At 60.2% G+C, this 14,671-nt stretch overlaps 1 protein-coding gene across 3 annotated transcripts; it reads right to left on the bottom strand.

The window, feature by feature from the left end:
• Positions 1–3,441: 3,441 nt before the first annotated feature.
• On the bottom strand, positions 3,442–10,637 carry KMT5C (lysine methyltransferase 5C). Of its 3 annotated transcripts, none has more exons than XM_042232470.1 (9): positions 10,563–10,637; positions 8,670–8,928; positions 8,325–8,490; positions 7,849–7,958; positions 6,889–7,052; positions 6,754–6,773; positions 5,033–5,169; positions 4,841–4,941; positions 3,442–4,601 (listed from the first exon to the last, which is right to left on the bottom strand). In XM_042232470.1, exons 2-9 carry the CDS (start codon positions 8,777–8,779, stop codon positions 4,102–4,104), a joined length of 1,308 nt encoding a protein of 435 aa, XP_042088404.1. In that variant the 5' UTR covers positions 8,780–8,928; positions 10,563–10,637; the 3' UTR covers positions 3,442–4,101. The 3 variants fall into 3 exon arrangements, with proteins under 3 accessions (XP_042088404.1, XP_027834586.1, XP_060254163.1); XM_027978785.2 differs by having other exon boundaries at positions 4,781–4,941; XM_060398180.1 differs by having other exon boundaries at positions 4,170–4,941.
• Between the last annotated feature and the right edge of the window lie 4,034 nt (positions 10,638–14,671).

Below are 14,671 nucleotides of genomic sequence, written 5' to 3' on the forward strand. Positions count from 1 at the left end.
CCTGTGCGGCCGCGACCGTGGCCAGCCTCCCAACCTCCCCAGGCACCAGTCCCGCCGCAGCCCCTTCCCGTTCCCCCTCCTTCCCCTCTGGGGCCAGGATCCCGGCCCCATCCCTCCACCGCCTCTGGGACTTCTGACTCGCCCAGCCTCCTTGCTGGCCCCCTCTGTCCCTTGGACGCCTGAGCCCAGGGCACGGCCAGACCCACCTCACCTCCAGCCAGCGGACCAACGCTCTCAGGCCCCAGACTCTGGCTGTGAACACCTCCTCCACCACGCCCGGGCCAGCTTTGCCTGGCTGCATCCCGAAACCCCCAGGTCAGCCTCCCAGGACAAAGGAAATGGAGGCCTGCGGCATCTCCCGTCCCCCACCCCTCCCCCCACCTGCATCCCTGCTCCCCTCCCAGCTCTCCTCCTCTCCATCCTCAACCTCTTCCAGCCTCCTCTCATCACCACCACCCTCTTCCAGTCTCTCTGCAGCTCCTGCCTCCCCTGACAGGTTCAGGATCATAGAATCAGAAAACCGTTCGCTCCGTGAGCCATGCGGGGGCTGTGCTCTGTCCACCATCCCATGAAAGCCACTGCTGAACCAAGCCCTCGGCCTCCCGTGAGCTCAGAGCCGGCCTCTCCTCTGGTACCTGCCTCTTTCCCAAAGACCTCAGAGCCTGGATGAGCTCTGAACATGGGTTCAAGTCCAGCCCTGAAGCCTGCCAGCCCCATGGCCTAAGGCCTCTGGGCTGGGGCCTTCTCACCCAGATCACAGTGATAACACCTACACTTTGCAGGGCCGTGGGTAGGATGATGTCGTGTGACGAGTGAGAACAGTGTCCAGCCCAGCTGCTCTCAGGGGGTGTGAGATCTCCATCTGTCGGACAACCTGTGGCATGTCGGTCCAGTTCTGGTGCCCAATATCACACCGGGTGGTGGGGTGACTGACTGTCAGTTGCCCTCTCGATCGGCAAGCCCAGGATGACCAAACCCATCAACAGGGCCCTGGAGCTCCTGGTGTGTGTTCAGTCGCCTCAGTCATATGCAACTCTTTGCGACCCCATGGACTGTGGCCTGCTCCTCTGCCCACGGGATTCTCCAGTTAAGAATACTGGAGTGGGTTGCTGTGCCCTCCTCCAGGGGGATCTTCCCAACCCAGCCAGGGATTGAACTCATTTCTCCTGCATTGGCAGGTGGGTGGGTCTTTACCACTAGCGCCACCTGGGAGCTCCTGGAGGCCGAGGGTAAGAGGGTCAGACAGCGCCCTCAAGGGGAGAAATGGGAGCCAGGCCCGAGTGTCCTGCCTGGCTCCCCTGCTGTCTCAGGCACAGCGTGCGGCACTTCCTGAGACTCTGGGCTTACTTCCCGTTTCTTTCAGCTCTCTCCTCCTCCTCCTCCGGCCAACCTTCCCGTTTCCTTGCTCTGGCCCCCCGGTCTATGATGGGGTTCTCAGCCTGAGCCTTGACCCTCCGGCCCTCCCCCTGGGCTCGCCCAGCCCCAGATCCACCCCGACATTCCAGGGGCTGCCGGCTCACAGGGACGCCTCTCAGCTCCCTGTCGAGGCTGGGGCTCCGTCTGCCTGGCGGCACAAGGTGGGCTCGGCGCAGTACCAGCTCTGCAGCCTCAGGCAGACGCGCCAGCCCTCCGGGACCACCTGCAGAGGTGTGGGGCCATCCTGGCAGCGCTGCTGTGGCGGCAGACACTGGGGCGCCTGGGCCGTGATGGCGTCGGTTGTACTACCTACCTCCTTCCCCATCATCTTGTCACCCTAGCCCACAGGTCTCGCAGGGGACTGGCTTTGGCCCCGAGGGGTACATTTGGCAAGGACCACAGATATTTTTGTCACCACGGAGGGGGTGCTACTGGCATCTCTGGGTGGAGGCTGGAGAGGCCAGCCCTGGTCCTGAGGCACAGGACTGGCAGCTTAAGGCAGCAGCAGTGCTGAGGATGAGAGACCCGATCACTGCTTTCTCATCTCCATTGTTTTAGGGTCCAGACGCTTTTGAGGGTTGGACGAAGGCTCTCAGCCCTCTGGGCTCAGAACACACACGTGAATGTGCAGTTTTACATGGGAAATGGGGCCCTTGGAACCTCCAGCGTCCATCCAGGCTGACTCCTGCTCAGCTGTCACATTTGTCTAGAAGGCATGGACTTCTGCTTGTTTAGAGGGACGGGTTCCTTAGTGACTGTGTCAGCCGTCTCTCTTCATCCTCCTCACTGCCACTTGCTGACTGGGAGGCCCTCTCCCTCCTTACTTTTAACCTCAGGGAGAAAGCTAACAAGGTTCAGCAGGACTCTCATGGAAAAAAAGACACTTCCTCGTTCTAAAAGGAATCAAACAGGCTACACATAAATGGTCTTTCCTGCTGGCTCAAATGGTAAAGTCTGCCTGCAAGGCAGAAGACCTGGATTCTATCCCTCAGTCAGGAAGATCCCCTGGAAAAGGGAATGGCAGCCCACTCCAGTATTCTTGCCTGGAGAATTCCAGGGACAGAGGAGCCTGATGGGCCACAGCCCATGGGGCACAGAGTCAGACACAATTGAGTAACTTTCATTTCAAACTTCAAACATATATGAAACAAATTTTAAACTTAAAAAGAATAGTCACCTGCTTTGAACTGGCCACCCCATTGGCCCACCCGGGTCTTTCGACAGTCCCATCAGGCCCTCCACGTTCCTCACCAACACAGCCTGGCCTTGTCAGCCTCCAGCGTAAACTTTTCCATGGTTGTCATGGAGGAGATAAACCAGGGCCTGCAGCCCACACCTGACCCCCAACACTTGCAATATGGTCATGAGGCCTCAATGAACAAGGAAAATGTCCACAAGACACTTTGCAGGGGGTTGGTGGGGGGGGGGGGGCGCCTGGTGTTAGGAAGCACTAATTGTCAGCTGTTCGTATTTCTGTAAAAGGGGGTTGAGGGGAGAATTAAGAGGTGGTGGGAGGAGTTCTCTGGTGGTCCAGGGGTTAGGATTCTGGGCTTTCACTGCCATGGCCCCAGGTTCAATCCCTGGTCAGGGAACTGAGAACAGAACTGGATCTCAAGAAAGCAGACGATTCACTGTCCTGGCCTCACGCAGCTAGGCCAACCTAGATGACACGCATGAGGGACTCTGACTTCAGACAAGGGTGATCTGGCCCCACGTGACCCAGGGTGAGTCACTCTAATTGCTGGACCTCAGTTATCTCATCTGGAAAATGGGCAGACTCCCCTCCTGCATGAGATGATGGGTCTGGAAGCATTCTTCACAAGCACAGTTTGTGTGGTAGTGTGATTCTTGCCTCTGTACCTGGCCATCCTCAGAGTCCACTGTCCTTTCACCCTCCCAAGCTTCTCAGGGGCCAAAGTCTGGGCTGTCTCCTCCCAGTCTGGTCTCCCCGTCAAGGTGTAGGGTCTCACCCTCCCAAAGGACATCTCCTTAGAACATAAATCAAAATGAAATGCTTCCAAGAGCGCTGCTTATAACAACATTTTAATAAAATAAAATAAAAAGTTCAAGTGCTTCCAACCCCCCAACATATCCCATTCTGGTGTGGGGGAGCGGAGAGACCCCCCCACACCCCAGTAGCACCAGGGATAGCACCATGAGAAAGATGAGGTCGCACCCGGCCTCCCTGAGACCCACAGGGGTGGTGGGGACAAGCCCCTGGCCAACCCCCCTCACCCCCCACTCAGACAGTCACAGGCTGAGAGCAAACTGACCCCTCCCCCACAGGGCAATGTCTAGGGAGGTCACCAAAGCCAGCCCCACCTCCCCCAGGCCTATGGGGCAGCCCCACCCCTATGGCTTTGCTCCCTGGGCAGGTGGTGGGCAGGGAAGGCTCCTTCAGCCCTGCAGGCCGGGCTGGGGGTGGGGGCGGGGAGGGGGCAGTAGCCAGGGCTCCCTGCCAGGGTGGGGGTGGCTCAGGGGTCAGCAGTCACAAAGGGTCAGGGGTCAGATCCCTGGGGTATCCAAGCCAACCTGCCCCCAGGTCAAAGCTATGCTGGAGTCGAAGGTCAATTCCTTCCCAGAGGTCCAAGAGTTCCTTCTGGAGGTGGCTCCCAGAGAAGCTGGGCAGGAGGGGACCAGGAAGGACACCCTGCTCTCCGGGCCCAGGTCTCCCTGTCTAGCCCATCACGGCCCATCACTGTTGACATCCAAGTCAATGGAGCCATGGCTGACCACCAGCCGCAGGCGCTTGGGTGGGGAGAAGGGGGTGAAGGCAAGGGCCTGCTTGGGGACAGCGATGGGGCCTGGGGTCCCGGCAGGGGCAGGGTTGGCAGTGGCAGGCAGGGCTGGCGCCACGCGGCTCAGATCCACACGGACCACAGAAGGCAGCCCGTAGCGCCGGGCCCAGTGCCAGTCCTGCTGGGGGGCCCAGCAGGCACGGGGGGCCTGACCCAGGGCCACCCGGGCCTCCGCCCGCAGGCAGCAGTGGGGGCCGCAGCCTCCCCACTGGTGCAGGGAGACTCGGGCAGCTCGGAGAACAGGAGGCGGCGGGGCTCGCCGGGGCTGCAGGCGTCGGCGCCTCCGGGGACGCACCCGGAGCTGGGGCTGAGGCAGCCACTGGAGCCAGAGGGGTGAGGCATCGAGTCGGGTGCTGCAGGGCGGGGGGTGCAGAGGCTGGCAGGCGGCTGTGGAGGCCCGGGGGAGGGGAGAGGAAAGGGCAGCTGCGTGAGCAGGGCTCCTGCAAGGGCGCAGGGCTCCTGCTCAGGCTGGCCGCCTCCAAGGCTCTTCCTGGAGGGACAAGAGAGGAGGAGGGCAAAGACGGGGCAGGGGACGGGCCCGCGGACAGCGCCCACCCCGTGCTCACCGCAGAAGGGGTCCCGGCGCAGCGGGGGTGGGTGGGCACAGGACCGGGGCCCGTCCAGACCTTGCTGCAACCGCCGCTTGGTCTCCCGGAGCTCGTACTTCTCCAGCGGCCGGGGTGGCAGGGGCTCCCTGGGCCGCAGTCGGAAAGCGCCCTCCCCTCGCCTGGGGGTGGGAGGGCGGTGAGGAGGGAGGGCTGGGCCCCCGCCCCCCCAGGATGCACTTCCGGCTCCTGGCCCCCAGGCCCTTGGCCCACCTCTCGCAGGTGTAGCATTCACAGTGCTCGTTCTTCTCGCCGAAGAAGCCCTCGCCATAGAAACAGGTCACCTCGTCCCCCGGCTCGATGTCCCGGAGCACCTTCACGCAGGCTGCGTTTCCATCTGCAGGCACAAACTGGGGGCCAGAGGCTCAGTGCCCCGCCCTGCGGGTGGCCTGGCTCCCCGCCCCCACCTCCTGGCCTGGCCTGGGCCCCTGGCCTCACCGCCTGCCCCTGGGATGGGCAGGGGCCGAGCCCTGGGACGCGCCCTGCCCAGGGCCTGCCCTCAGCGCAGGCTCCTTGATCCCCCCTTGCTTTGCCTGCTCCCGCCCTCACTGCAGGACGATGACCTAACCAGGCCTGGCAACGCGAAGGAACCGCTCCCTCCGGCCCATCCCCTGGCTCCTCGGTGGCCGGCCCGCACCGCCTGCTTCTGCCGCCTCCCCTTCTCCAGGCCCGGGCCCACCCCCAGGCCCAGTCCAGGATCACCAGCCCCCTCAATCTGGCTGCTCCTGCCTCTAGGTTCCTCCTCTGGGAGAGGTGGGACTCCCACCCACCCGCCTGTCCATCTGTCTGCTGGTCTGTTCGTCCCAGGCTGACACACACCTGGGAGTGGCCCTGGCCTCTGGCCTGCCTGACGCCAGGACAGCTGCCCGGCATCTCCCAAGCAGGCGGTGCCAGGTGTCCGCATTCCCTCCGTGCCTAAGACCCCTCTGGAGCCGGCCCCTCAGGGTCTCCCAGCCCTGGGCTACCCACCAGCCTCAGCCTGTACCCCACAGGAGCCGCCATGGGGTGACAGAGCTCACACACGAGGGGAGCCCCTGAGCTGCGGCCTCCCAGCCCTCCAGCCTGACGCCCCATCTGAGATGCCCTAGCGCGCGCCCCTTTGCCCTCAACACCTGGGAAAACTCTCCTCCTCCTCCAGCGCCTGGCTCTGACTGGTACAGCCTCGGCTCTGCATCACGAGGGGGCTGGCACCCCCCTCACCAAGCCCTGCCTCCTCTCCCTCCTACCCACTGTCTGTGCCCCAAACCCCACAGGACACTGACACTCAGCGGCCTTCACAGCTGTGCCAGCAGGCAAGTTCTCATCCTTTCCCATCTGAGAAGAGAAACCAGGGCCTGGGCGGTGCAGCCAGGACTCCAACCTCCTCACGTGGGGGGCTCTGGAGGATGGCCAAGGCCAGGGAGGCCCACACTTGCAGGGCAGACGCCCAAGGCCTTGCTGGGCGTCACCCCTCAACTCCCTCCCACGCACTCGGTCCTCCACACACACAGAACAGGGGGGCCTCTCTCTGCCTCCCAGGGCCTCCTATCAGGAGGAGCCCTGGATCTCCAGGAGGGCAAGGCTCTCTCTGACCTCACTCCCGGGGCCTCCCCCGCCTCCTGCTATCATCACAGCTGCAGGGGCTTCTGCCTGGGAGGCCGGGCAACAGGCACAGGCAGGGGCACCTCGGGTCTGCCCACCACCACCCTCCCCCTCAACCGGCCCCGCCCCCGGCCAAGGTTCGGAGGGGGTCACTGCAGCCAGCAGGTGGCAGTGTGACTGGGTCCCAGTGTGGGTCTACCAGAGGCCCCTCCTCCCTCCCAGCACGGGCAAGGACGGGTGGGAAGCTGCACGGTCAGGTAGGGAGACCCCCGACAGTTTCTAGCTCTTCACTGACCCGAAAGCTCCTCCCCACGTGCCCCTTCCTCCCCGGATGTGGGATCCCCAGGTCTCACCTTGCAGTTGGGTTTGCAGTCTGGAGCCAGTTGTGGGGGTGCAGGGGAGAGAAGAGACTCGGGTCAGAGGAGCCAGAAAACTGGGGCACGCCCCTCCGCCCCTACCCCTGGGCCGGCCCCTAGCCCCGCCCCCACCATGGTTGATGAAGGCGGCAGGGCCGAGCCACAGCTGAGCGCTGCGCTTGCGGGTCGAGTACATGATGCTGAAGTCGTTCTCCCCAGCCCTCAGCAGCTCCTCGTCGGCCTCCCGCAGCTCCGCGATGCAGCCCACCAGCAGCTCCAGCTTCTCGTTCTTTTTCCTGCCAAGAAGCCGGCTCGCTGTGGGTCAGTGAGTACCTCCCCAGCCACCAGCACTGGGGACAGGGGCCTCTCATCCCAAGCCTCCTGTGGGAAGAACTGATGCGGGCCAGCGCGCTCCACCACCCAAATGTCTCTGAAAGTCACACTGCTGCCCTACACCCACAGATGCCTGGTGCGCATCCTCTCCTGCTTTCGGCTCCTCCGGCGCCCACTGCCTCAGCTTCCCGCGGTCCAGTTCCTGCCTGGAAGACCCCCCAACCCAGGCACCCCAGGCTCTTCACTAGACCCTTCGGTCATTCTGTGGGTCTCAGCCTTGGCCTGGCTCCCAAGTACACTCTCAAAATCCCCAGGCAGGCTCAGGATGTGCAGCTGTGGTCAGCCCTGTGAGCTTGCACCACTACCACCTCCCTCCTCACTAGACTGCATGCAGAGGGCAGGGTTCCTCTTGCTTACTGTCCGGCCCTCATACCCAGCAGTGATTGCTACTTGGCGGGGGGGAGTCTGGTGAGGATGAGAGAAAGGACAGCAGTGCACTCTTGGGCACAAGGTCAGTCCTTTCCCAGCAGCCCCGGGAAGCCTGGGTCGCTGGAGGGGGTCTCATCTCCTGAGGGCTGTGGTAGGCCAGGGGGGTCCTGGGGGCCAGGCCCCGCCTCCTTTCTCTCAACACCGACATCTACATGGCCCTGTTGCCACAGTGCTGGGTCTCCTCCACAAGAGAGGGGGGTGTCTTCGCCCAGCTGTCCCTGGGGAAAGATGCCTCCTGCAAGGCCTGGGCTGCGAACCCTGCCCTCTTACCATGCACGAGTTGACACAATCTTGGCTCCATTTGTCTCCATGGAATAACGGGTACAGGGCAAGATGGTGAAGCCACTTTCAGGCAGGAAGGCGCGGAGGTAGCGATAGATCTGGGGGAGGTGAGGGGGTGGGTGGGGTGAGGAGCTGGGGCAGGGTCGTCCTTGGCCCTCTCCCTCCTGGGTTCTAGTCCTGCTCTGCCCCTGACTCACTGTGTGGTCTCAGGGGGCTCACTTCCCCTGCTGGGGCCTCAGTTTCCTCATCTGTCAAATGAAGAGGTTAGACTCCATCTCAGAGGGCCCCCCAGCGCGCCTGTCCTAGCAGTCTCTGAGTCTTGCTTTAGATGGTCCCAATGGATAGGAAGTCAGGGAGTCCTGGGGGGCTGCGCTGAGGGTCTGCCCGATAGGGCGGAGGGCCCGGGACAGGTTGGGGAGACAGAACATGAGGGCCAAGGGGAGGAAAGGGAAGGGCTCCCTCACGTGGGTCTTGAGGGCAGCCTCCTGCCGTGGGCCCCGGCTCTGGAAGTAGTGGGCCATCCAGCCTCCCAGCGTCAGGGCCCGGTACGCAGCCTCCAGGTCCCGCTGCCTCAGGAAGGCCTCCAGAGCTGAGCGCAGGTGGTGCTGTCGTCGCAGGGGGGGCACGGGGCTGGGGGAGAGGGCATGCCTGGGTCCCAGGGCCTTGGCCTATTCCCTGTGGGCCTTCCCAGGCCCCACCCCCACCCCCGCTGGGAGCTGAGAGGAGGATGGGGCAGAGGGGTGGTGGTGGCGGGGCAGGGGTCCCGGGTCCCAATATCCCTGGGTCCACCGTCCCCGGGGTCGCCTCACCTGACGTTCATCTTGTGGGTGCGGAAGCCGAGGTAGGGGTCCAGGACGAGGCTGGTGGCCAGGTCGTCGTTCTCACACAGTTCTCTGGCGGTTACTCTGTCGGGCCCCATGGTGCCCCACGCACCATGCTGCCTCTGGTGGTGGCAGCAGGGGGTGGGGAACGCGAGGCAGGGGCGCAGCGCTGGGATCCCGTGTGTATGCTTGCTCTCTGCCACTTGTGAGCCCTGTGAGCCTGGGGCAGGCCCTTTGGCCTCCTCATCTATAAAGCGGGGAGAAGCAGTACTGACTTCTCAGGGCTCTCAGTGAAGGCGAAATGCAACAAGTGCTTCTGACACTGGGGAGACCCCCCTCCCAACGATGCCAGCCACCTCTGCAGCCTCCTGAGCACAGACATAAACCGCTTATGACAACTCCCCCGCCCCTGCCCACGCACACACATTCACAGACCCCATGCGTGCGCGCAGATTCCCTAGGACTCCCATATACACGTGTGTGTACACACACACACACACACACACACACACACGGGTGCGCGCGCGCTTGAAGGCACGCAAAGGTCCCTACAGACCAGGGAAGGCTGATTAATTGGCAGTCTGGGATAACCCTGAAGGCTTAGTCCTGCAGGAGGTGGGAGTCAGGGGGCCCCCAGCAGCAGCTTCGGCCCGGCCAGAACCGCTCGTTCCTCAGCCCACCCCCACTCTCCCGGCCTCGGCAGCCACCCCCCTCCCCAGCAGCCCTCGGGAGCCCTCCTCGGAAGGCTCGGGGTGAAACCTCAGGCAGTCTGGAGGAGGAGGGGTGGTGAGGGGAGGGAAAGGCGAGGAAGGCTCCAGCACCTGCTCTCTCTCCAAGGATTCCGGGGGAGGGGCGCGGAGGACAAAGCGGGGGGAGGGGGGAGAGAAAAGGAACGTGTGGAGAGGCAGAGGAGGCCCAGAAAAAACACGGGAGAAGGACGGCGATTAGCAAAACGAAAACAAGCCTCCTAACCCCGACGGCGGAGGCCTGCCAGGCACCCACACCAGGGTGCTTCGGGGGGAGTCGACGGGGGACTGCAGCGAGGAAGGGGCGCTACAGCGGCTGGGAAAGGGGGCAGAGACCCCAAGGCAGAGGAAAATTAAAGAGGGGGCGCTGCGGGACGGCGCTGGGACGCAACTGAAGCTGCAGAGGGGCGAGGGGGTAAAGGCAAAATGCGGACACCACAGGGAGGGAGCCAGGGCAGGGAGAAGGCCCGGGCTGCCCGCGGGGAGGCTTGGGGACCCAGCGAGGACCCCAGGAAAAGCCAGCAGGGAGACCGGGGGTCCAGAGAAAGCATAGAAGGACCTGGAGGTGCAGGGAGGGTCCTGGGAAGGTAGAGGGGGGCGGTCCAGGGGTTCCACAACGGGGTTGGAGAAGCAAACGGGGCCAGGGGGAGTCCTGGGGCTCCAGGAAGGAACCCTGAAGAGCCGCGAGGAGCACGCCCGGGCTCTAGGGTAGGCCTGGGTAGGCAGTGAGAACCCAGCCTAAAGGGCTGAGGTGCTGAGGAAAACTGGGGGGAGCAGACACGGGCCTGGGGAAGACCTTGGGGGAGGGGTGGTTTCCAGGGGCCTGGGCAGGCGGCGAGAGTGCAGGGGACGCGCCTGAGGGCCAAGGACGGGAGTGCAGGGGCAGAGGGCGAGCTGAGGGTCCAAGGAAGGGCCTGAAGCGCGAGGGGGAAACTAGGGGAGGAAGCACAGGGAAGGGGCTGGGCACCGAGAGCAGCCTGAGGCTCGCCAAAGGGCCAGGAGACGTGGGCGCCTGGGCACGAGGAGGGGCGGGCGGGCCAGGGGACAGACGGGGCTGGGGACGACCGGGAGCCAAGGCGGCGCGGGGCGGGGGCCGAGAAGGGGCTCAGAGGTCGGGCCCCGCGCCGCCCCTCACCCGCTTCTCCTCCTCCTCCTCCTCAGGCGCCCGCGCCGCGGCTGCCACCACCTCCCACAGCCTCCTCCAGCTCTCGTCAGACCGGGTCGCCGCGCCTCCAGTTAGCCCCGCCGGGCCCACCCCGTCACGGCCACTACGGCCTCTCATTGGCCAACGTCTCCGCCACTCTTCAATTGCCTAGAAGTTTGCACCGCCCCCATTGGTCAGGCTCCGTTCTGCCCCGCCCCTATAGCCCCCCTTCGGTGCCCCTACAGAACCCCGCCACGCCCGCGCTGCCGTCAAAGCGCCGCCAACTGCACCTAGTGGCTGCCGCCCCTGTCCCTCCGCTGCTGCCATGGAGACGTATCCCCGCCCACAGCCAGAAGTTGACGCTCTCATTGGCCGAAAGCGCTGTCGTTCCGGGAGAAACTCGGGTTTGGGTCGGGTTATTTGGGTACAAGAGGGAAGAGGGAGGGTTCCGTCGGCTACAGAGCCCTAGTGTGATTGGTTGGCCTTGGAACGACTCATGCTTCCATTGGCTAAGGTCTCCGCCTATCACCGTTAGGGTAACGCCCTCCCTGTTCTCTTTCTCTGGCGAAACCTTCGGCCACCAGAGGGAGAAAGCAGGAAAGCCGCGGCGGACCAGGCAGGGGGGTGAATGCGCGCGCACTTCTGTTCTTTCCATCCCCCCTACCCCCGACTCGGCTGGACCTGCGGTTGCCAAGGCGACAAAACTTTATTGACAACCCTGCCGAGTACAAAGGGCTTTTCCTTTCCTTCCCCGTTCTAGATCACCTTCTCGTCCCCCAAAAAACCCTGTTTAATTTTGAATAACCACAATAACACTCTGGGTGAATCGATCAGAAAGACGGAAGTGGGGGCTTTAGAGAAAGCCGTGACTCATGGGGCGCTCTCATGGGGCACCCCCCCCGACGCCCCCAATAGGGATCACCCTCCTGCTACAATCCTAGAAGCGAACATAATTAGCAATTCATCATAATTACGCTCAGAATAATAAGCCCCACACTTGGAGCAGGCGGTCTTTGTTTTGTTGACTGCTAAATATTCTGTGCTCTTGGAACAATGTGCAGTATGGACTAGGTGCTTTGTTAATTTGTGCTGAAGGAATGAATGTCTGAAGCTGGTTTCTGCAAACAGCCCTTCTGTGACTGTGGAGAAATGGCTTGCTCTCTACGGGCCCGAGGCTCACGTCTATAAAATGAGAAGCCCTCTTTGAGAGATCTTCCTGAACACCCTCCCCAGGGTCTTTCATCTGTGCTTCCAGGCTCTCACCTTCTGTTCTTACTGTCCCTTCCCCAACTAGGACTTAACCTCAGATCTGAGACACCCCCAACTTAGGCACATCCCCCCCACTTCCGCCAAGGATGGCTCAGACAGTAAAAGAATTCGCCTGCAATGCGGGAGACCTGGGTTCGATCCCTGGGTTGGGAAGATCCTCTGGAGGAGGGCATGGCAACCCACTCCAGTATTTTTGCCTATAGAATCCTTAGGGACAGAGGAGCCTGGCGGGCTACAGTCCATGGGGTCGCAAAGAGTCGGACACAACTGAACGACTAAGCACTGCTTACAGCATCTTCACGTAGGGGAATGCTATACAGCAGTGAAAGTGAGTGATCCAGCACTCGGTGTGTCAGCCTGGACAATCCCAAAGCACCCTGCTAGTTGCAGAAGTTTACAGAGTCGAATGCATACGGTTAAAGAAAAAAAAAAAAGAAACAGGAGCTGTGTGTGGACATGTAATGAAACGCAAACTTGCCTGGGTATGACACGGGGTGGGGGTGGGGGTGCCCTAGTGGCGACCCCTGGGGGAGAGCGGAAGGAATGCAGTCAGGAAAGCCATTCAGGACATTCTTACCTGCAATTATTTTTTCTAAGCTGGCAGGTGGAAGCTGTGAATTCACTATATTCCCTGTTTTTTTCTACATGTCAGAAATATTTCATAATGTAAATAAAATTTTGACCCGCCAATGCCACTTCCAGGGTTTTATGCTAAAGGAATAATGGGAAAGTGTTAGAGTATTTAAAGATGTTTGTCTCAGCATTTGTTGAAAAAAGCAAAAAAATAGGAAAAACTGTAATGTCCAATTGTAGGAGATTGGTCTGACTGATTACAGCATACCCCTAAGATGGAAGAACAGCAGTACCTAATAGTTAACTGAGCTCTTAACACATGCCAGTCACTTTGCAAATAGTCCTGTGCTTGTGAGCTAAGTCTCTTCAGTCGTGTCTGACTCTGTGAGGGATAGGCTATTAGCCCATTTTACAGATGAGCAGACTGAGGCTCTCCAAGGGGATGTAACTGACCATCAAATCATAGAGCTTGTACTCTCAGCCCCTACTGCTACATTTGCCCAGATAGGATCCAGCTTGTTCTCCACCCACAGATGACATAAGAGACACCCTGGGAAAAGAATAAATCACTGACACACGCTACAACTTGGATGAGCCTTAAAAGCATCATACTGGGTAAAAGGAGCCAGACACAAAAAGTCATATATGGAGTGATTCGATTTCTATGAAATATCCAGAACAGACAGAAAGACAGAGAAACAGAAAGCAGATTCGGGGAATTCCCTGGCGGGCCAATGGTTAGAACTCTGTGCTTCCGCTGCAGAGGGCACAGGTTCAATACCCGGTCAGGGAACTAATATCCCGAATGCCACATTGCAACCAAACAAAACCCCCCAAACAGGTCCATGATTGCCCGCGGCTGGGGAAGAGGAAAATAAGGAGGGACTGATATCAGATGCGGGGTTTCCTTTTCTGGATGAAGAACTCCTGGAACTGGAGAGGAGGGATGGTTGCCAAGTGCCGTGCGTGTGCATAATGCCACTGAATTGCGTACTTTCAAATAGTTAAAATGGGGCTTCTTGGGGGCCCAGGGGTTAAGACTCTGCCCTGTAATGCCGGGGACACCGGTTTGATCCCTGATCCGGGAAGATCCCACATGCTGCGGGGCAACTAAGCCCAAGCGCCAAAACTAGTAAGACTGCTCTGGAGTCTGAGAGCTGCAGCTTCTGAGCCCACGTGACGCAGCTACCGAAGCGCGCTCCACTGGAGCCGGTGCTCCGCAACAGAAAAGTCACCGCAGCGAGAAAACCGAGCACTGCACAGAAGAGCGGCCCCCGCTCTCAGGCAACTGGAGAAGAGCCGGCGCGGCTAAAAACAAATAAATACTTTCTAAAAAATAAAGTGGTTAAAACGGCAAATTTGACATTACATATATTCTACCACCAAAAAATCAAGCAAATAAAAACAACAACAAAAATAGAAACGCCACCAAAAAACAAAAAGAGAGAAAATTATAATCACCTTGAGAATGTAGTGAAAATATGGATTCCAAGGTTTACCCTCTAGAGAGCCTGGTCAAGTATTTAATAACTAATTATTTCAGGCCGCTGCTGCACAAAGTGTAACCATTGACCAGAGAATCAAGCAGGATCCCTCAGGCGCTTGGTAGGAATGCAGAGTCTTAGGCCCCCACCCCTGACCTCCTAAATCAAAATCTCCCGGACTGGAGACTCAGATTCCCAGGATGTTTGAGAAGCGTCCCTTAGAAGACGCCTTGTTGCAGGTGGCTTCCTCAGACCGGACATTCACTGCTGGCGAGATATTTTGGGCTTGATAACTCTCAAGGCTGCAGGTGAACTATTAAGGGGCGGGGGTGGTGGTTCAGTCACTAAGTCGTGTCTGACTCTTGCAACCCCATGGACTGTAGCCCGCCAGGCTCCTCTGTCCATGGGGATTCTCCAGGCAAGAATACTGGAGTGGGTTGCCATTTCCTCCTCCAGAGGATCTTTCTGACCCATTGGCAGGCAGATTCTTTACCTCTGAGCCACCTGAGACGCCCCGTTTACTGAGCATTTGTTTTCTAATCTGTCAAAAAGGCCACCGTAGCTTAGTGAGAATCTGGAATTACTGCGTGGCCTCAAATTCTAATTCCGTCATTGACCAGTTTTGCGATGTGTTTTTGTAAGTTAGTCACCCTCATAGCACCTCAGTATCCTTCCCTGTTTGGACTTTTATTTGTTTTGGGCCACACTGTGTGGCACGAGGGATCTTAGTCCCCTGTCTGGAGACTGAATCCCTGCCCCCTGCATTGGGAGCAC

The sequence above is a fragment of the Ovis aries genome, chromosome 14 (genome assembly GCF_016772045.2).
Source record: "Ovis aries strain OAR_USU_Benz2616 breed Rambouillet chromosome 14, ARS-UI_Ramb_v3.0, whole genome shotgun sequence".
Lineage (NCBI taxonomy): Eukaryota > Metazoa > Chordata > Mammalia > Artiodactyla > Bovidae > Ovis > Ovis aries.